The sequence below is a fragment of the Scyliorhinus torazame genome, chromosome 12 (genome assembly GCF_047496885.1).
Source record: "Scyliorhinus torazame isolate Kashiwa2021f chromosome 12, sScyTor2.1, whole genome shotgun sequence".
Classification (NCBI taxonomy): Eukaryota; Metazoa; Chordata; class Chondrichthyes; order Carcharhiniformes; family Scyliorhinidae; genus Scyliorhinus; species Scyliorhinus torazame.
This window is the reverse complement of record NC_092718.1, coordinates 215,131,695-215,154,813: the sequence shown is the minus strand read 5'-3', so window position 1 is coordinate 215,154,813 and position 23,119 is coordinate 215,131,695. Positions and strand designations below refer to the sequence as shown.

The window sequence follows — 23,119 nt, the reverse complement described above, 5'->3', positions numbered from 1 at the left end:
GAGGAATATATACTCTCTCGAGATTCATAGATTGAGGTCATAGCCTTGTTCATCATCGGTGATCACCACCCCGTCAGCTGCTGGCATGCCGCGATCGCACTTTGACCCCGGGTTCAAGTGCCAACACTCCCGGGCCGCATGCGCACTGATGAGCGGACATGTATGCGTAGTGCACCCGCATTTTTTTTTTTTAAGCTGGTCACGGCCGCCATATTTTAAAGCTTTGTTAAAAGCCAGCTGTTCCCACGATCGGCAACGCCACGATGGCTGGCTCCGCGACCTTACCAACAACCGACCATGACCCACCCAGAGGTCGCGACCCCCACTTTGAAAATGCCTGTGTTAGGATACTTTCTCCCATCAAACGCCCACCTGACAAGTCACTATAAGCTCACATGGCCAGTTACAGAATGTAGCAGAGGGCATCCAGTGCTGGTGAAACCAAACCCCAACACGGGTCTGCCCCTCCAGAGGGAATTTAAAATGGTTTTTATTTGGTGCAGGTTTTATAATAGTAAATGTAAGCTGCAGAAACATGGAAGAAATGCCACTGTGTTCAACATTGAGCCTTGCACAACTAGTGGAGCTTGCTGGTGAGCCTCTATATAACAGATAAAAGATTGCACCAAAAAAGGCTTGGGATAGGAAGACAAAAGGAACACATCTTTCATTTGGTATTACTAGTGAAACATTTATCAGTAGGAAATATGCTCTTCATTCTCTGGAACAGAGGGCACTTGTTTCTGATCAAATGTCATCAATTCCCATTATAAATTTAGCCCATGAAGAGCATTAGTTTCTAAAAAAAAAAAAAGGGGAATAATGAAATTAGAAAGTTATATAAATGCACTCACATAACAAAATTCTTCAGGTTGTTCCAAGATCTTCACATTGCAATTTAGGCTTTCCACACCTGTCTACGTTTACTGTCATGTGCCCAACAATAAGATAATTCCCAAAGCAGAGCTCCTGATGATGTAAAAAAACCTTCTCACCCTTGTCATATGTGAAATAGTACAACTAAAATCAACACTTATCCAACTGCAAGTTCCCCAATACAAAAAAATGCCATCACATCAGCATTAACAGGCTAAAAATGAATCACTAATCAACATATAGAATCATAGAATTTACAGTGCAGGAGGCCATTCGGCCCATCAAGTCTGCACCGGCCCTTGGAACGAGCACCCCCAGTAACCCCACTTAACATTTTTGGACACGAATGGCAATTTAGCAGCACAAGGCCACAAATGGTTCATACCATGTAATCTTTATTATTATTGTCACAAGTAGGCTTACATTAACCCTGCAATGAAGTTACTGTGAAAATCCACTAGCCGTCGCACTACGGTTCCTGTTCGGGTAAACAGAGGGAGAATTCAGAATGTCCAATTCACCCAACAAGGATGTCTTTCGGGACTTATGGGAGGAAACCGGAGCACCCGAAGGAAACCCAGACACTGGGAGGACGTGCAGACTCCACGCAGACAGTGATACAAGCCGGGAATCAAACCCAGGTCTCTGGACAGTGCTAACCACTGTGCTCCTGTGTCACCTATTTGATGGGTAATGCGTGTATCATTTGCCAAAACATCTGTAGAAAATTCAGTTACAAACATAGTCTGAATCACTTGAAGTTGAAGGATTTTTTAAAATATGGTATGTGTGAAGAAAATTCAGCATCCAATAATTTGCTGCTTTATGGAAATTTTCATTTGAGGACCGCATAAATCAGTAAACACTTATTGTTCCAACAGGAAAATTTATTTAGTCTTATGCTCTTGGCACATTTCATGGAAATTACTTTGTACAGCCTGTCATTTTGGGTCTATTAATTTTTCAAAAGGATGGAAAATCATGGGTTGTAGGTGCTCAATTCTCCAATATGCACACTTCCAAAGCAGAACATTTATCTATAATTGTTTTAAGGCTGCAACAGGAGGACAGAAAATTCTGGTGTAAAGTAGTCTTTTTGGGAGTGGATTTGTGCGGGGCAGGGGCACAATGTCACTTGTGCAGGCAGGTACGGGGAGGTCGACGAGGATGGAGAAAAAAAAAAAAGAGGCGAACAGCAATTTTGAGTTGATCCTGTTCGACAAAGCAAAATCTTCAAACCCATTTTGCTGTGTGACAACATTAAATCTTTCTCTTTGTAAACAAATCTTACCCCCACCCTATTATTACCACGGTGATGCCAAGTATCAAGTGGCCCAAGCAACTTTCTGACTCGCAGATTTTCCATTCCTTTAAACAGGGCCGGTTCCACCTCCCCACAACAGAGCTAAAGTTGAAAAATTAGAAGGGCTATGGCCTATAAACACCATGCTGCAAGGCCCCACTCAAAACATATGTTTAATGCTCAAGTTTAAGCTTTCAAGGAAATAGGACTATAGATTCCAAGAAATGCAAAGCAATAGCAGGGGGACAAATATTTGCACCTTGCTTCCTTAACAAATGGAGGACTTGTCCTTAACAGTATCAGTTCATAGATGGGGCGTTGGCCATTGGGGGCGGGCTTGGTTCCCGCGCTAAGATAATCATGGCGGGAATAGAGAAGCAGGAAGGAGGGGGCGTCGCACGGTGCGAGCCGAGGTCACGGGGGGAAGCCGAGGTCGGCCAGAGTTTGCTGACTTCTGGGAGCAACATGGGGGGAGTAATTACGCTAGCGGGGGATCTAGCGGAGGGGGTGGGAGGGGGGAAAATTACTGGGTTGCTGCTGCTGGGGAGAGGGGGGAGCTGGTATGGGAGGGGATGGGCGGGGGGGGGCACCGCCTGGGGGAGATACAGCTGCGTGGGAACCGGGTGAGGAGCTGGAAAAAGGGGATGGCTAATCGACAAGGGGGGTAGGAAGCCCCCCAACCCGGCTGATCACGTGGAACGTGAGAGGGCTGAACGGGCCGATAAAGAGGGCACGGGTACTCGCACACCTTAAGAAACTTAAGGCAGATGTGGTTATGTTACAGGAAACGCACCTGAAACTGATAGACCAGGTTAGGCTACGCAAAGGATGGGTGGGGCAGGTGTTCCATTCGGGGCGAGATGCGAAAAACAGGGGGGTGGCTATATTAGTGGGGAAGCGGGTAATGTTCGAGGCAAAGACTATAGTGGCGGATAACGGGGGCAGATACGTGATGGTGAGTGGCAAACTACAGGGGGAGACGGTGGTTTTGGTAAACGTATATGCCCCGAACTGGGATGATGCCAATTTTATGAGGCGGATGCTAGGACGCATTTCGGACCTAGAGATGGGAAAGCTGATACTGGGGGGAGATTTTAATACGGTGTTGGAACCAGGGCTGGATAGGTCAAAGTCCAGGGCTGGAAGGAGGCCGGCAGCAGCCAACGTACTTAAAGATTTTATGGAGCAGATGGGAGGTGTAGACCAGTGGAGATTTAGCAGACCTAGGAGTAAGGAGTTCTCGTTTTTCTCCTATGTCCACAAAGTCTACTCGCGAATAGACTTTTTTGTGCTGGGAAGGGCGTTGATCCCGAAGGTGAGGGGAACGGAGTATACGGCTATAGCCATTTCGGATCACGCTCCACACTGGGTAGACTTGGAGATAGGGGAGGAAACAGGAGGGCGCCCACACTGGAGAATGGACATGGGACTAATGGCAGATGAGGGGGTGTGTCTAAGGGTGAGGGGGTGCATTGAAAAGTACTTGGAACTCAATGATAATGGAGAGGTCCAGGTGGGAGTGGTCTGGGAGGCGTTGAAGGCGGTGGTTAGAGGGGAGCTGATATCAATAAGGGCACATAAAAGGAAGCAGGAGAGTAAGGAACGGGAGCGGTTGCTGCAAGAACTTTTGAGGGTGGACAGACAATATGCGGAAGCACCGGAGGAGGGACTGTACAGGGAAAGGCAAAGGCTACATGTAGAATTTGACTTGCTGACTACGGGCACTGCAGAGGCACAATGGAGGAAGGCACAGGGTGTACAGTACGAATATGGGGAGAAGGCGAGCAGGTTGCTGGCACACCAATTGAGGAAAAGGGGAGCAGCGAGGGAAATAGGGGGAGTGAGGAATGAGGAAGGAGAGATGGAGCGGGGAGCGGAGAGAGTGAATGGAGTGTTCAAGACATTTTATAAAAAATTATATGAAGCTCAACCCCCGGATGGGAGGGAGAGAATGATGGGCTTCTTGGATCGGCTGGAATTTCCCAAGGTGGAAGAGCAGGAAAGGGTGGGACTGGGAGCACAGATCGAGGTAGAAGAAGTGGTGAAAGGAATTAGGAGCATGCAGGCGGGAAAGGCCCCGGGACCGGATGGATTCCCAGTCGAATTCTATAGAAAATATGTGGACTTGCTCGCCCCGGTATTGACGAGGACCTTTAATGAGGCAAAGGAAAGGGGACAACTGCCCCCGACTATGTCTGAAGCAACGATATCGCTTCTCTTAAAGAAGGAAAAGGACCCACTACAATGCGGGTCCTATAGACCTATTTCCCTCCTAAATGTAGATGCCAAGATCCTGGCCAAGGTAATTGCAATGAGAATAGAGGAATGTGTCCCGGGGGTGGTCCACGAGGACCAAACTGGGTTTGTGAAGGGGAGACAGCTGAACACGAATATACAGAGGCTGTTAGGGGTAATGATGATGGCCCCACCAGAGGGGGAAACAGAGATAGTAGTGGCGATGGATGCCGAGAAAGCATTTGATAGAGTGGAGTGGGATTATTTGTGGGAGGTGTTGAGGAGGTTTGGTTTTGGAGAGGGGTATGTTAGATGGGTGCAGCTGTTGTATAGGGCCCCGATGGCGAGCGTGGTCACGAATGGACGGGGATCTGCATATTTTCGGCTCCATAGAGGGACAAGGCAGGGATGCCCTCTGTCCCCATTATTGTTTGCACTGGCGATTGAGCCCCTGGCGATAGCGTTGAGGGGTTCCAAGAAGTGGAGGGGAGTACTTAGAGGAGGAGAAGAGCACCGGGTATCTTTGTATGCAGACGATTTGCTACTATACGTGGCAGACCCGGCGGAGGGGATGCCAGAAATAATGCGGATACTTGGGGAGTTTGGGGATTTTTCAGGGTATAAATTGAACATGGGGAAAAGTGAGTTGTTTGTGGTGCATCCAGGAGAGCAGAGTAGAGAAATAGAGGACCTACCGTTGAGGAAGGTAACAAGGGACTTTCGTTACCTGGGGATCCAGATAGCCAAGAATTGGGGCACATTGCATAGGTTAAATTTAACGCGGTTGGTGGAACAAATGGAGGAGGATTTCAAGAGGTGGGATATGGTATCCCTGTCACTGGCAGGGAGGGTGCAGGCGGTTAAGATTGTGGTCCTCCCGAGATTCCTCTTTGTGTTTCAGTGCCTCCCGGTGGTGATCACGAAGACTTTTTTAAAAAGGATTGAAAAGAGCATCATGGGTTTTGTGTGGGCCGAGAAGACCCCGAGAGTGAGGAAGGGATTCTTACAGCGTAGCAGGGATAGGGGGGGGCTGGCACTACCGAGCCTAAGTGAGTATTATTGGGCCGCTAATATTTCAATGGTGAGTAAGTGGATGGGAGAGGAGGAGGGAGCGGCGTGGAAGAGATTAGAGAGGGCGTCCTGTAGGGGGACTAGCCTACAGGCTATGGTGACAGCCCCATTGCCGTTCTCACCGAGGAACTACACCACAAGCCCGATGGTGGTGGCTACACTGAAGATTTGGGGACAGTGGAGACGGCATAGCGGAAAGACTGGAGCCTTGGGGGGGGGTCCCCGATAAGAAACAACCATAGGTTTGCCCCGGGGGGGAATGGATGGGGGATATGGAATGTGGCAAAGAGCAGGAATAACGCAACTGAAAGATCTGTTTGTGGATGGGAAGTTCGCGAGTCTGGGAGCGCTGACCGAGAAATATGGGTTGCCCCAAGGGAATGCATTCAGGTATATGCAACTGAGGGCTTTTGCGAGGCAACAGGTGAGGGAATTCCCGCAGCTCCCGACACAAGAGGTGCAGGACAGAGTGATCTCAAAGACATGGGTGGGGGATGGTAAGGTGTCAGATATAGATAGGGAAATGAGGGACGAAGGGGAGACTATGGTAGATGAACTAAAAGGGAAATGGGAAGAAGAGCTGGGGGGAGGAGATCGAGGAGGGGCTGTGGGCAGATGCCCTAAGCAGGGTAAACTCGTCGTCCTCGTGTGCTAGGCTAAGCCTGATTCAGTTTAAGGTATTACACAGGGCGCATATGACTGGAGCACGGCTCAGTAAATTTTTTGGGGTGGAGGATAGGTGTGCGAGGTGCTCGAGAAGCCCAGCGAATCATACCCATGTGTTTTGGTCATGCCCGGCACTACAGGGGTTTTGGATGGGGGTGACAAAGGTGCTTTCAAAAGTAGTGGGGGTCCGGGTCGAACCAAGCTGGGAGTTGGCTATATTTGGGGTTGCACAAGAGCCGGGAGTGCAGGAGGTGAGAGAGGCCAATGTTTTGGCCTTTGCGTCCCTAGTAGCCCGGCGCAGGATATTGCTAATGTGGAAAGAAGCCAAGCCCCCGGGGGTGGAGACCTGGATAAATGACATGGCAGGGTTTATAAAGCTAGAGCGGATTAAGTTCGTTCTAAGGGGGTCGGCTCAAGGGTTCACCAGGCGGTGGCAACCGTTCGTCGAATACCTCGCAGAAAGATAGATGGAATGGAAAAAAGAAGGCAGCAGCAGCAGCCCAGGATCGGGGGGGGGGGGGGAGAAGAGAGGAACCAGAAGGACTCTCAGGGTTGTTAATATATACTGTATAATATGTATAGGTCGTTGCGACAGATAATTATATATTGGACTGTTAAATTATATTTTTGGCGAGTGTTACTTGTGATAAGGCAGTTGCCAATTAGGGTTAGTTTTCATTTTTGTTATTTATTATTTATTCATTTTTTTGTTTATAAAATAGGTCATTGTTATTTGTGTTGTTATAATATTGTGTAAAGGATGCACAATGTACTGTGTTGGTTGACCAAAAATTCTCAATAAAATATTTATTTAAAAAAACAGTATCCGTTCAAAGTTCATTTCACACAGCACCAACTACAAGACTAAGGATTCCTCAAAGAAATCAAGTGATTATATTTATTATATGAATTAATAACAAACAACCCTGACATATCTCATTGCAAATACGTGCATTCTGCAACCAAAATAAATGAGCATTAATCAAAGTAATAAAAACAGATTACAGCACAGACCAAATTTAAAAAGCTGCAAAAAAGATCACCTGTTTGAACACCATTTACATGCTTATTTTTTTAAAATAAACTCTGATGTCACTGCACTGTTTTAGAGGACAGTGTAACAATCTAATTTGGATCTTTCTCAATCTTTCACGCTGTTATTTTAGTCTGACATGGAGCATAGTTACCTTTTCCCTGTGCTGAATGAAGTAACTGCAGGGTTCACACTTGCTTCACAGCGCCAGAGGCCCGGGTTCGATTCCCGGCTTGGGTCACTTGACTGTGTGGACTCTGTGCGTTCTCCCAGTGTCTGTGTGGGTTTCCTCCGGGCTCTCCAGTTTCCTCCCACAGGTCCCCAAAAGATGTGCTTGTTGGGTGAATTGGACATTCTGAATTCTCCGTGTACCCGAACAGGCGCCAGAGTGTGGCGACTAGGGGATTTTCACAGTAACTTCATTAGTGTTAATGTAAGCCCACTAGGGCAGCACAGTAGCACAAGAGGGTGGCGCTGTGGCTTCGCGGCACCGGGACCCAGGTTCGAATCCCCGCTGGGTCGCTGTCTGTGCGGAGTCTGCACGTTCTCCCCTTGTCTGCGTGGGGTTCCTCCGGGTGCTCAGGTTTCCTCCCGCAGCCCAGGGACGTGTTGGTTAGGTGGATTGACCATGATAAATTGCCCTTAGTGACCAAAAAAGGTTAGGTGGGGTTATTGGGTTACGGGGATAGGGTGGAAGTGAGGGCTTAAGTGGGTCGGTGCAGACTCGATGGGCCGAATGGCCTCCTTCTGCACTATGATCTATATGAACTCAAATCTCTGAAGAGATAAAATAATTAACATAATACTTCAGCTGCCTGAGCTAATGCAACTCATCACTGTCTCAGCATTTCCTGCAAGCAAATATATTTCATAGAATCCCTACAGTGCAGGAGTCATTTTGGACCATCAACCTGCACCTCCCCTTCCCACCCTATCCGCAATAACCCCACCTAACCGTTGGACACCAAGAGGCAATTTAGCACGCCCAATCCACCCAACCTGCACATTTTTGGACTGTGGGAGGAAACTGAAGCACCCGGTGGAAACCCATATAGACATGGGGAGAATGTGCAAACTCTACACAGTCACCCAAGGTCAGAATCTAACCCAGGTCCCTGGTGCTGTGAGGCAGTGCCAACCACTGTCACCCCATTGAGCCCAATGAGATCACCATTTAAAAACAGCCAGAAGCTGACTAATTATTTTAACTATATTTAAGAGATGCTGATGGGATGAACTTTCTATCAGCAAAATCCAAAGAAAAAATGCAACGATATAGCACTTTGTAAAACAGAAATTGAAGATCCACGGTTTAATGCTCGCCCTGCACAAAACAGATCTTAAACAAGGCAGCAGTGGAGCTCTTACAGTCAACGTGCATTTCAGCATGCATTTCAAACACACAACTCGCGAGAGTTCCTGGATCAGATCTCCAAGCTGCCTGGAATTGCTTATAAAATTAACACCTTAAAAGTGCTGGAAATACTTAGCAGGTTGGGCAGAATCTGGGGAGAGAGAAACAGAGTTAACATGGAGTCCGAAACATTAACTGTTTCTCCCTCAGATACGGTCAGACCTGCTGAGATTTCTCACTTTTATTCCGGATTTCCAACATCCGCAGTATTTTGCTTTTACATTAAAACGTTGAGTCAACTAAAGAGGCAGAAATAAGAGAACTTGGCAAGATCACACTGCCTGCAAGTGGTCATGTGTGGAGTTTAATCAGCATCTTGTAATAACTTTGGAACTTTATGAAAAGTTGCAAAAAAAAAAAAGCAGAAAAACACTGTAGGTTATTTAGCATCTTCAAAGAGAAATAAAATAGCTGACAATTTGACCATTTACCCTTCAACAGAATCCCTCTCACATACTGAAAACACCATGGGCGAGATTCTCCACTCCCGCGCCGGTTGGGAGAATTGCCTGGGCCACCAAAATTTCCCGCGATGCCGGTCCGACGACCTCCCGCGATTCTCCCAAGCAGCGGGAACGGCCCCGTTGAGTTCCGCGGGCCGCAGGCCAGAGAATCGCCAGAGACACCCAAAATGGCGATTCCCCGGCACCCCCGCTATTCCTGGGGGTGGGGGGGGGGGGGGATCCTGCACCGGGGGGTACCTCAAATGTGGGATGGTCCGCGATCGGTGCCCACCGATCGTCGGGCTGTCCTCTCTCAACTCCTTCCTTCCGCGGCCCCGCAAGATCCGTCCGCCATCTTCTTGCGGGGCGGACTCTGAGAGGATGGCAACCACGCATGCGCGGGTTGGCGCTGGCCAACCCGCACATGCGCGGGTGACGCCAGTTATGCGGCACCGGCCGCGTCATGTATGCGCCACCGCCTTTACGCGGCTACAAGGCCTGGCGCGCGTAGATGATATGGCCCCGCTCCTAGCCCATTATCAGGCCCCGAATCGGTCGGGATAGGGGCCGTTTCGCACCGTCGTGAACCTCGACGGCGTTCACGACGGCGTGGGCACTTCGGCGCGGGAGTGGAGAATCCCGCCCCATATATTGTCTGATGCTAACCAACCTGCTATAAGTTTCCTGCATCTTCTATTCTCCCCAACATTTTTGAATTTCAGCAGCAAGCCTAATTTCAGATTCAAAAAAAAATCTACTTGGATACACCTGCTACCACCAGGGAAAGAGAGCACAGCATGTCGGCACAGTAGTTAGCACTGCTACCTCAGTGTCAGCAGGTTCGATTGGATTTTACACATTGAAATTTACACATTCTCCCGCCATCTGCTTGAATTTCCTCCAGGTGCTCTGGTTTCCTCCCCAGTCCAAAGATGCGCAGGTTAGGTAGATTTTACGATGCTAGTTTTCGGTGGCGGCAATGTGGTGAGCAATCGCACAGGCAGTGGCTCCCACCAGGGTATTTTGATTTTGGCCCTTTTTGCCCAGTTTATGGGTGATCTTTGGGAAAATTTGGTCAGTTTGATGGGATAGGGTCCCTTCAAAAGAATGCCCAGCAAGTACAAAACAAGGCAGAAGCCGGGCAAGGGATCGGCGTCAGATTCAGAAGTCCCTCAAGACTTGATTGGGGGAAGGGAGGGGGAGGGGGGGGGGGGGGGGGGAACAAGAGAACATGGCAGAGGCTTCTGCTAAGTCATTGGCCTCTCCGCAGTTGACGAGACGTTAGCAAGCCTCTTGACAGATGAATTTGAAGCAGCGATAGGCGATCACAGGACCTGGGGAAGGAAATGGAGGGGGCTTTGGCCCCAGAAGATGGACCAGCGGATAGAGGAGCAAGGTGCAGTGCTACAGTAGGTGGAAGTGGCATATCATAGTGGCCGGATTATCTCCTGGGAGGCAGAGACGGTTTTGCAGGCTGAAAGCGTTGAAACCCAAGGTGGACAATCTGGAAAACTGCTCCAGGAAAAGTTTAAGAATCGTTGGGCTACCCAAGGGCTCAAGCTGTCCAAGATGTTTGGAAAGTTGGTGGGGGAGGGGGGGGACTTTCAGTCAGTTGATAATCGATCGCTGAGGCAGAAGCACAGATCTGGGGAGCCACCATGGACAATCATAGTCAGGTTCCACTGGTACCAAGACAAGGAACGGGTTCGGAGGTGGGTGAAAGACAGTCGAAACGGTTAGGGCCACGCTATCAGGATGTTGTCTAGAAATGGCACGCGGCATTTAATAAGGCCAAGGCTTCACAAGAGCAATGTGAGATTTGGTGTGGTGCACCCGGCTGGTCTTCAAGGTGAGAGGGATTACTACTTTGATGCGCCAGAGGATGCAAAAAAAAGAGTTCGTCAGGCATGGACTGGGGGTGAACCATGTGCTCAAGGACTAAGAAGTTAAAATTTCTTTGTTGTTGGGTGAAGTTGAGGGCTGTATATTGTATTGCTGGAGTTTAATGTGGGTTGTTTGTTTAGGTTCCTCTACTGTTCTGCATTAACGTTTGGCATGGGCTGGGTGATTGACATACTGTTTAGCTGTCTTTGATTTTACCCTGTGTGGGGGCCACCCCGTTAGCTGTAAAGCTAGTTAACGGGAATGGAGAAGGGAGGGGGATCTGCAGTTTGCTATTGCGGTAGGTTTTTTTTGTAAAGGTAATGAGGTTAGGTTTTTTTGTTTGGGATTGGAGGGGCTCTTGTTCTTCTGTTTGTTGGATAATCAGGGCGAGAGAAGGGGTAGACAACTGATGGTTTCTTTGTACTGGCTCTAGGTGACGACCATGTTGGGTAGGCCTGGAGCTGTTGCAGGCTGAGACACTGCTGGATTGCCTCAGAAGGTAGATCACCAAATGCTATGGTTTGCACACCCGAGAATGGTTGATGCGTTATTTTTTTGAAAACAAGAGATCCATTTGGGAATTAAGGATCAAATAACGTTTCGGAAGGCTGGGGGGGGATCCAGGGCCGGGATCGTACCCGGGTACACAGCGCCGTAGTCCCAGTGCTAATCACTGCGCCATGTGCCGCCCTTTGGTGTCCCAGTATCGAGGACTATTGTGGAGGTGGTGTTGTTATCCCTACTGATTGTGCTGGACGGGTCAGGAAGTCGAGGATCCAGTTGCAGAGGGGGGAGCCAAGTCAGGTGTTGAAGGCGGAGCTGTAGTTAATAAGGAGGAGCCGTGTTGTCGAGATGCTCCAGGGATGAGTGTAGGGCCAGGGAGATAGCACCTGCTGTGGACCAGTTGTGGTGGTGTGCAAATTACAGTGGATCAAGATTATGGAGTTGATGTGTCTCATGGCCAACCTCAATAATAGATGTCAAGGCCACCGGTCGGTAATCATCATCAAGGCACGTTGCCTGGTTCTTCTTTGGCACGGATATGATTGTGGTCTTCTTGAAGCAGGTGAGAACTTTGGAACAGAGTAGGGAGAGGTTGAAGACGTCCGTGAACACATTCGCCAGTTGGTCCAAGCAGGATCAGAGTGCTCGATCAGGGACTCAGTCAGGACCCGGTGCTTTCAGTGGGCTCACTTTCAAGAAGGCCGATCGGACTTTGGAGGCTATGACGCTAGGTATGAGTGAGTGTTCCAAGGCTGTTGGGGCAGGTGACAATGGTTTGTTGGTTTACTACTCAAACCGAACATAGAATACATCGAGTTCCTCGGGGAGGGGCGCGGGGAGATTCTACTCCGTTTTGCCTTGTAGCCAGTTTTGTTTAAGCCTTGCCACAACCAAGGAATGTCTGTTGTCGCTAGTCTGTGACTCTAGCTGAGTCTGATATTGTCTCTCGAGATCCCTGATGGCTCAGCGGAGGTCGCACTTAGATTATCTGTATAGGTCAGGGTCGCCTGTCTTGAACGCCTCAGACCTGGCCTTCAGTAGGGAGCGAATCACCCATTTAAACGATGGTTTCCGGTTGAGGAACACATACCGTCTCCTTTGGCACACCGCTTCTTCCCAGCTGTTACCAGACTCCTAAACGACCCCCTTATGGTCTTATGAACTGATCTGATCTCTTCACACATCTTCTCTACAGAGTAGTACGACACCCAATGCTTGTGTCTATGTATTTACATTATGTATTTTCTTTTCATGTACGGAATGATCTGTCTGAGCTGCACGCAGAACAATACTTTTCACTGGACCTCAGTACACATGACAGTAAACAAATCCAACACACTTTCTGATGAAGTCTGTGATGGTGGTGGCACACATGTTTATGTTGGTCAGCGAGTTCTTGAATATGGACCAGTCCACTGATTCCAAGCTATCCACATAGGAGCTCTTCTGTTGCCTTGGACCAGCATTGCACAACCTTCTTAACCGGATTCTCCTGCTTAAGGTTTCTGCTTATATGTCGGGAGATGGAGCACCATCTTGTGGTCCGATTTTCGGAAGTGCAGTCGGGGGATGGATCAGTAGGCACCCTTCATTTCCCCAGGCACTGTTCTCCTCGCTTCTGAACAGGGTCCTGTCCTTGGCCGAGTTAGGGGATGGTAACATTTTTCATATTTATGGGCAGATATTTTCTGTAACATTGTTATAATGAAAATCTTTATGAATAAGAATATTTTTTAAAGGGACTTCTGGTGGCGGCTATGAAGGAGTAAGTCGCACATTTGGTGGCTCCCGCTCTGGTCAGACTTTTGGACCTTTTCCGATTTTTTTTTAATTTTTTTTTTTTTTTTATAAACGGACTTGAATTGTAGAACGGATGTTAGTGGCAATTCTCTACTGAATTCCCACTTCGGTGCATGGAGAAAAGGACTAGAAGCGTTCGTAAGGGCAGAAACAAGACAGAGAAGACTTGGGCTGTAGTTGCAACAGGGGACAGCATGGTGAGGGGCGAACCTCTGGCTTGTCGACCCAGCAGTCTATGGAGCAGCTGATGCAAGTCATCCACGAGGGCTTTGCTACGCAGAAACAGGACTGCTTGGACCGGATAAAAGCGTCGATTGAGCGGTTGGAGCTCAGGTTGGACGCCCAGGATCAGGCGATCCAGAAGGTGGAGAAGGCGCTGGCTGAGCAGGAGGAGCTGCGGTGGGGATGCTGAGGGACCAGCAAAAGAGGCTTCTGGAGAAGGTGGAGGACTTAGAGAATAGGTCCCGCCGGCAGAACCTAAGAATTGTCGGGCTCCCGGAGGGGTCCGAAGTAACGGACACTGGGGCATGTGTCGCAGGCATGTTTGAGAAGCTGGTGGGGGCATTCTCCCGGCCCTTGGAGGTGGAAGAACTCCTGGGCCGGGTGCAGCCTCCTACGGCGTTACCCCGTCTCCCCATTTTTATTCCGCGGTCCTTTTTTAAGCCTGTCAACAGGGTGATCACGGGCTTAGTCTGGGCGGGCAAGACCCCGCAGGTAAGGAAGGTAATGCTCGAGCGGAGCCAGGGAGAGGGCGGGCTGGCACTGCCAAATTGTAACAACTATTACTGGGCGGCTAATATAGCTATGATCAGGAAGTGGGTGGTGGGGGAGGGGTCGGCGTGGGTGCGTATGGAGGCGGCTTCTTGCACCAATCGGGGGGCGTTGGTAACTGCGCCTCTGCCACTCTTGCCGGCGCGGTACTCCACTAGCCCCGTGGTGGTGGCGGCCCTGAGAGTTTGGGGCCAGTTGAGGCGGCATGTGGGAGCATTGATCTGCGCCCCAATCTGTGATAACCACCGGTTTGCCGGGAAGTATGGATGGGGTATGGCGGAGAGCGGGGATTGAGGGGATGTGTTCATTGAGGGGAGCTTTCTGAGTATGAGAGCGCTGGAGGAAAAGTTTGGGCTGGCGAGGGGAAACAAATTCAGATATCTGCAGGTGCGGGACTTCCTTCGTAAACAGGAGGCAACCTTCCCACTCCTACCGCTGAGGGGGATTCAGGATAGGGTAATTTCCAGAGGGTGGATAGGGGAGGGGAGCATCTCGGACATCTATAAAGGAGCTTATGGGGTCGGAGAAGACGCAGACGGAAGAGCTGAAGCGCAAGCGGGAGGAGGAGCTGGGAGGTGAGATAGAGGATGGTCTATGGGCAGACGAGTTGAGTAGAGTCAACGCATCCACAACATGTGCCAGGCTCAGCCTGATACAATTTAAGGTTGTGCACAGTGGCCGGATGAGCAGATTCTTTGGGGTGGAAGACAGGTGCACAAAATGCGCAGGAGGACCAGCGAGCCATGTCCACATGTTTTGGACATGTCCAAAGATTCAGGGATTTTGGCAAGGGTTTGCAGACATTATGTCCAAGGTTTTAAAAACAAGGGTGGCGCTGGGTCCAGAGGTGGTGATTTTTGGGGTGTCGGAAGATCCGGGAATCCAGGAGGAGAGAGAGGCAGATGTTTTGGCCTTTGCTTCCTTGGTAGCCCAGAGACAGATACTATTGGCATGGAGGGACTCAAAGCCCCCGAAGTCAGAGACCTGGCTATCGGACATGGTTAGCTTTCTCTATATGGAGAAAATTAAGTTCGCCTTGAGAGGTTCACTGTTAGGGTTCATTCATAAGTGGCAACGGTTCGTCGACTTCCTTGTGGAAAATTAATCGTCAGTGAGGGGGGTGGGGTAGTTTAGGTTAGGGGGGTAATAAGGGTGGGACCTGTACAAAAGCTGAACGGTTTTTGCACTATGTTTATAATTTCATGTATATTGTCTATTTTGTTGTTGTTTCTATACCAAAAATACCTCAATGTTTTTTTTTTTTTTTAAAAAGAATATTTTTAAAAGATTGCCCATGCTCAATGCACGGGGTTACGGAGATGGGGGTGGGGGGGGACACACCCTGGTAGGGTGCTCTTTTGGAGGGTCAGTGCAGAATCGATGGGCTGAATGGCTTCTTTCTGCATTGGAAGGATTCTATGAAAGCAGCAACAGACATTACTTGAAGCATACTCAGTACTGTACCAAGGACATGACCAAGATACCTGAAAAAATAAAGTGCAAACAAATCCTAGCAAATCAAATATTCCAAACACAGAACAATTATCCATGACTATTTGCACAACAAGTAGCTTGAATGGTTCCATTAGATAACATCAGTAATGTCTAATCTCATTAAAAAATATGGAGTGAGCCTTAAGATTCTGCCTCAGAAGACGACCGTGCAGGTTAGAACTCGCGAGCAGAGACCAGTGCAAATCTAGACAGAATCCAGCAGAATATTCACATTGGTGGTGTATCATGTACAAGTTATGGGAGCACAAAAACCCCTTGTTGTATATGGCTCACCAACCTATCATCTGATCTAAAGGTTTACAGTAGCCAGCCCGTCTGAATAATAATCAGTCAACAAATCCCACTTTGGGCAGCACAGCAGCGCAGTGGTTAGCACTGCTGCCTCACGCAGCTGAGGTCCCAGGTTCGATCCCGGCCTCCTGTCAGTGTGGAGTTTGCACAATTTTCCCCATGTTTGCATGGGTCTCACCCCCACAACCCAAAAAGGGCTGGGTGGATTGGCCATGCTAAATTTCCCCTCAATTGGAAAAAAATTGGTACTCTAAATTTATATATATTTTTTAAATCCTTCCCCTGCTTCAAGCTCTTACCTTAGAAAATGCAAAAAACACCAAGATCCACAACAATGTGGTTGACTCTTAAATACCCTCTTGCTCACGGATCACTGTTGTGGAGCCAAAGTTCCAAGACAGGCATTTCCTTCCATATACTTAACACCACAAAACCTAACAGCAACATATTAACCTCTTTGCATGGTGTAATAAAATTAGTTTTGTTGCAATAGGTAATATAGCTCCAGAAGTGAAAATAATTCTACATCTTAAAAAAAAAAAATACCATTTAGCATAAAACACGAGTCTCCCAAGGAGGCATATTTTTTTTAAAACATGAAAACAATGGCAGTGGTACTTATGAAGGCCGTTAAAAGGCAGTGGGGTAGTGGTATTGTCACTGGTCCTGTAATCCGGAGACCCCGAGTAATGCACCAGATGATGAAATGTTAAATTCCTTAAGAATAATCTGGAAAGTCCAATGGTGACCGTGAAAGGATTGTCCAATGTACTTTAGGGCCTACATGTGACTCTAGATCCACAATGTGGTTGACTGAATGAGACTAGACAGACACCCGGCATCGACCTAGATACCATCAGAAAGACAATGGCAAATTCAGCTTTGTCGATCCTGAAGTGCTCATGAACACCTATGGTCTTGTGCCAAAATTGGGAGAGCGGTCTCACAGCCTAGTCACACTGAATCATACCTTACAATGCCCCAGACACCATCATCACTGGTTAAGTTCTGGACAGACACAGCAGAGGTGACGGTATACAGTCAGAAAGGAGCTGCCCTGGAAGTCCTCAACATCAAATTCGGACCCCATGTCTCATCACATCAGGTCAAACAGCCCAAACAGATCCAGCAACTCCAGGCTGGGCAACCATGAGATGTTGTGGATGGTCAGCAGCAGCAAATTGTACTTAACTACAATCTGCAAACTCATGGCTTGGCATATCACCCTCTCTACCATTGTCATCAAGCTGGGGGATCATCCCTGGTTCAAAGAATAGTTCAGGAGGAAATGACATGAGCACTAGACATACACAAATACGAGTCATCAACCTGGAGAAACTACAACACAGTACTACTTGCATGCCCAACAACATAAGTAGCAAGTGATAGACAAAGTCAAGCAATTCCACAACCAGTGCAGTTTGCCACATCCAGTCATGAATGAATGGTGGTGGACAATCAAACTCACTGGAAGAGGCGGCTTCACAAATATCCCCATCCTCAATGATTTGGGGAGGGGGGGCACAATCTCTGGAGGTTCCCAGCTTCACAGATACCAGTCTTCAGCTGATTTGTTCCACTCCACACAACATCAAGAAACAGCTAAAGGCACTGGATAATGCAAAAGCTACAGGCCTCAACAATATTCCAGTAATGGTACGGAGGACGTGCTCCAGAACTGCTGTGCTCGTAACCAAGCTGTCACATCAGAAGCTACAAATCCTGCAGTGAATAACTCGCCTCCCAACTACCCCAAAGTCTTTCCACCATCCACAAAGCGCAAGTGGAAGTGCGATAGAATATTCTCCACTTAGCAAGATAAGTGAAGTTCTAACACAAGAAGCTTCACACCATCCAGCCTATTTGGTTGGCACCCTACAAATATTCACTCCCTCCACCACCGATGCACAGTGGCAGCAGTGTGTACCCCAGGACCCACTTTTGCCAATCAGCCAACCTTCATGACCCACACAACTCGCTGAACTTGGGGGAACCTGCTGTGTCCTCAAGATCTCACTCCAATCAGGTTCACAGGAGGAGATGGCAATGTGCATATGAGGTGCAGACTTCAGCCAATTCCTTTGGGTCTTTATCTTTGTGAGAACAGGAAAAATCCAACCTCATGTATTAATGTGAAGGGCAACAAAATGCTCATTTTGCTCAGCACTGGATACTCCTGGGAGATGCTACTCCAGAATGCGGACAGCCTTGTGGGCTTTTGACATGTTTTTAATGTGCTATGACAGGTCACATACAGCAGCGGTGTTTTTTCATTTAGAGTCAGATGTAAGTCAATAGCTTTTATTTTCTCCAATGAAGGGGCAATTTGGTGTGGCCAATCCACCTACCCTGCACATCTTTGGCTTCTGGGGAATGCGGTGACCGATCGCTGTGGGACCCACCTGTGGGTCGTCACCCGCACTTGGGAAAAACCCCGATCTACAAAGTGCACTACAGGAACTCACCAAACTTCCAAGTCTCCAACAACAGCACCTTCCAAACCCACACTATTTCCCCAACACCTGGAAGTTCCCCTCCAAGCCATTCACCATCCTGACTTGGAAATGGATCGCCATTCCTTCACTGCTACTAGGTTAAAACCTTTGAACTCTCATCCTAACAGCACTGCAAAAATTAAAAAACGATACCGTATGGAATGCAGAGGTTCAAGGCAGCAACTCACTACCACCTTCAAGGGCAATAAAATGTTAGCCTAGGCAGCAAAGTCTACATCCCATGAATGAATTTTAAATAAAAAAGGGGCGTTAAGTCAATTGGTCATTAAAGCTCCATCCCTTTAATCACAACCAAATCGCTAAAGGGATTGAGGATGCACACAAAGGAGAGGCAATCAGAGCTCATGGACAGGATAGATAACCACTAAATGGAAATTATAAAGATTTGAGTCTACAAAATGATTTAAACAAGAATACAAAAACCTTAAAAATATCAGAGGCATAAGAGTCACGGATGGTGCTAGATGTTCACTTGCCAATTATCTGCTTACCTTAGAGCAAGTCCTTTAAGGAAGTGCCACTGTTTCAGCAAAGAAAATAATCTTGTTTCTCCTATTAGAGTCCCATCACATAAACCACCCATGTGCATTCTGGGAAGCCATCTATCAGGCAACGGACACTGACCATTTGCCACCACCACAACAGACAATAAAGTGGCAGCAAGTGGCAACAAGTCGCTCATTTTTTTTTTTCCACCTTATATTTTGCCCCCTGTCCTTTACTTTATCCTTTCACCAATAGAGAGATCCGTGGCCATTATTGTTTTTTAAATAAGCTTCCATTGAGAGGTTTGTCAGACTACTTGATCAAGATGTCCGACAGGTCATTGTAGACTTTTTTTTTTTTTAAACTGAACTTTAGATTCATTCTTTCTCACCTTTGAGTTCATGGTGGATGAGATCAGCAAAATTTGGCACTTCACCCCACCAGAAAATCCAAAGTTCTCGGTGGCCTGGTGTCATATCCCTTCGCCACACACAAAGTACATTTGCCTTCAAGCAACGGCTAAAGCTGCAGAGAATGGCATCGTCTTCAGCCACCGGGATGACGAGCGGCGTCCCTACAGGACCTTGCCACGAATAACGTCGCCATTTAATTCCAGGCAGGTCAGCCTAGAGGGAAACAGAAAAGTAAGATGTTATGCTATAAAAGAATCTAATGCCCAGAAGCAGCTCGTGTCATAATAGGAAACAAACCATACAACAATATAAAGATGGTTTCCAAAATGTCAACACTATTTGCATTATACTTTAAAACTGAGATGAGAAGGAATTTCTTCAGCCAGACGATGTCGAATCTGTGGAACTCATTGCTGCAGAAGGCTGTGGAGGATAAGTCACAGTGTCTTTAAAGACATGATGTGGAGATGCCGGCGTTGGACTGGGGTGAGCACAGTACGAAGTCTTACAACACCAGGTTAAAGTCCAACAGGTTTGTTTCGATGTCACTAGCTTTCGGAGCGCTGCTCCTTCCTCAGGTGAATGAAGAGGTCTGTTCCAGAAACACATATATAGACAAGTTCAAAGATGCCAAACAATGCTTGGAATGCGAGCATTAGCAGGTGATTAAATCTTTACAGATCCAGAGATGGGGTAACCCCAGGTTAAAGAGGTGTGAATTGTACCAAGCCAGGACAGTTGGTAGGATTTCGCAGGCCAGATGGTGGGGGATGAATGTAATGCGACATGAATCCCAGGTCCCGGTTGAGGCCGTACTCATGTGTGCGGAACTTGGCTATAAGTTTCTGCTCGGCGATTCTGCGTTGTCGCGGGTCCTGAAGGCCGCCTTGGAGAACGCTTACCCGGAGATCAGACGCTGAATGCCCTTGACTGCTGAAGTGTTCCCCGACTGGAAGGGAACATTCCTGCCTGGTGATTGTTGCGCGATGTCCGTTCATTCGTTGTCGCAGCGTCTGCATGGTCTCGCCAATGTACCACGCTTCGGGACATCCTTTCCTGCAGCGTATGAGGTAGACAACGTTGGCTGAGTCGCACGAGTATGTACCGCGTACCTGGTGATTGGTGTTCTCACGTGTAATAGTGGTATCCATGTCGATGATCTGGCACGTCTTGCAGAGATTGCCATGACAGGGTTGTGTGGTGTCGTGGTCGCTGTTCTTTAAAGACAAATAGTGGTCCCGATAGCCCCAGGGAAATACTCAGGGAGTCCAGTCCCGATAGCCCAGGGGAAATACTCGTAGTCCGGTAATAATAGTTTCATTGAGAATTTGGTGGCAGTTTCGCTAACACTTCGGGTTGGGGGCAGGGTCAAGGGAAATGCCGATTTGGGGGAAACCACAGATTTGAGCCAGGGAGGTGGGATGGAAATTTTCAGAAATGGGAGGAGAATGGGATTAAGACGCTAAAAGATTTTGTTTCTTAGGGGTCGGTTTGCAGGACTGAAGGAGCTGGAAGCGAAGTATGGGCGGGGGGGGGGGGGGGAAAGAGAGAGAGAGAGAGAGAGAGAGAGAGAGAGAGAGAGAGAGAGAGAGAGAGAGAGAGAGAGAGAGAGAGAGAGAGAGAGAGAGAGAGAGAGAGAGAGAGAAGAGAGAAAGAGAGAGAGAGAGAAGAAAGTGTGTTTAGATACATGCAGGTTCGAGACTTTGCCAGAATAGAGATAGAGCTTCCCAGTGGAACCGGCCTCCACATTGAGGTGCTGACGACAGGGGGACTGGAAAAGGGGGTAGTGTCAGCAGTTTACAGAGCTATTTTGGAAGAGGAGAAGGCACCACTGGAAGCCCCAAAGCAAAGTGAGAGGAAGAATTGGGAGAGGTTATAGAGGAGGGATTCTGGTGTGAGGTGCTCCGGAGAGTAAATGCCTCCACCTCGTGCGCAAGATTGGGGCTGATACAGCTGAAGGTGGTATACAGAGCACACCTCACGAGGGCGAAGATGAGCCGATTCTTTGAAGGAGTGGAAGATGCGCGAGTGTTGCAAAGGGCGGGGGGGCTCCGCTAATCACGTTCATATGTTTTGGTCCTGTCCAAAGCTAGAGGATTACTGGAAGGAGGTTTTTACGGTAATTTCCAAGGTGGTGCACGCGAAACCGGTTGGAATTCTTGACTCTTGAGAAGGTTAAGTTTGAACTGAGGGGAAGGACGGAGGGGTTCTACAATTCATGGGCATTATTCATTATGCACCTTCAAGAACTGGATAACATCGAACATTAGTTTGGGGGGGGGAGGGGGGGGGGGGAAAAGAGAGAGAGAGATGGGTGTATTAAGGGTGACTATGGGTGATTCCGGATTCCTTTTTGTCATTTGTTTATGTAAACATGCGGGCTGATGTTTGGGGTTTGGAGGGAGGATGGGATCGTTGTTATTGATATGGGGACTGACTTATCTGTTGCTGATTATTGTGTATTGTTGGTGGGTAAATTTGGGAGAAAATGTGAAAAAGGAGAATAAATTTTTTTTTTTTTTTTTAAAAAGACAAATAGTGGTTCTTAATTAATATGGGGATCAGGGGTTACGGGGAGAAGGTAGGAGTCAGCAATGATCGTATGGCGAAGCAGGCTCAATGGGCCAAATTGCCTAATTCTGCCCCGATATCTTTTATTAGAAGTTTCAACAATTCTTTGTCAGGTCACTGGCTCAAGTCCAGAAAAACCGTGAGATTTTTGACTTATCATCATCAGACCACATTAAGGAAGCACAGTCATGGGAACAGTAATCCAGGCACCTTTATCTACCCAAATGAAATGGGTTTTATGAGGAGAGCATAAAAAAGGAGATAACACACGATCAAAGATCTCAAGACAACCAAATTTCCGCATACGTATAAAACATATGAAACATTGACAACATCAAGGTACTTTATTAAATGCCTTCCATCCCAGTTGATAAGTTTTTGTTTATATTTTTCCAAAAAACGTGCATCCCACAATGTTGACTTATGACCTTAAATGGGTGGAAGGTGGGACAAAAGGGGAAAGAGAAATCAGTTATTCAACAGCTTTAGGATGTACACCAAAAAAAAACACAATGATGACTCTGGTGCACACCTTGCTGTCATGCAAAGATATATTAAAAAGTCAATTTTGCTCCTTGTAAATTTAGCTAGGAGTCGCACTGTACACAGGCTTCAAATTTGGCACTGGCAGATTTACCGAGACCAGCCGGTTCAACTGTGAACCAATGACAAGAGCATAACACAGTGCACCCTACATTGCAAACTCTCCTACTACTTAATTGGACTCGGTGCGTCTTTGTGTATATGCATTTCAAAGCCATTATAACAGATCAGACTACAGATTAGCAACTAGTCAATTATTCTTCCAACTGTTCCTTTAATTTGGAGTCCAGCAACAACAACTAGTTTGGAGTCCAGCAACAGCAGGGAGAACCATGTTTTGATCATAAAATTAAAAATCCATTTATGGCCCATATTTACAGGGCATTTGAGATTGCATACACCATTCACCACAAATAATTACAGTCCGTGAAATTAATTTCTAGGTGTTCAGTACTGGGCCAAGTTAAACATGCAATTTCTAAGTTCCATTACAAGCTACCTCCTGCCTCTCGCTCCTTCTTCCCCCCCCCTCTCTAAAAGGTCAATTAATCTGTTGATGCACCCCCCCCTCTCTAAAAAGGTCAATTAATCTGTTGATGCATGACAAAAAGGCTAGAGAAGTACATTAATTATTCCCACTCTTAAATCTGAATTTTTTTTTAAAAACAGAATTTAAACATCCCTCAGGATTCCTCCAGAGTGATCAACACCTGTAGAATGATACATCTTAATAAGGAAATCGATGCTTTTGGGCAAGATTGGGGGAATAAATTAGAATGATAAA

At 47.6% G+C, this 23,119-nt stretch overlaps 1 protein-coding gene across 1 annotated transcript in view; it reads right to left on the bottom strand.

Annotated features, from left to right (window-relative positions):
* med13a (mediator complex subunit 13a) overlaps nucleotides 1-23,119 on the bottom strand; it is a 214,355-nt gene that overhangs the window by 177,910 nt on the left and 13,326 nt on the right. The window contains 1 exon segment of the mRNA XM_072469928.1: nucleotides 19,200-19,434. Coding sequence (XP_072326029.1) covers nucleotides 19,200-19,434 — 235 coding nt within the window.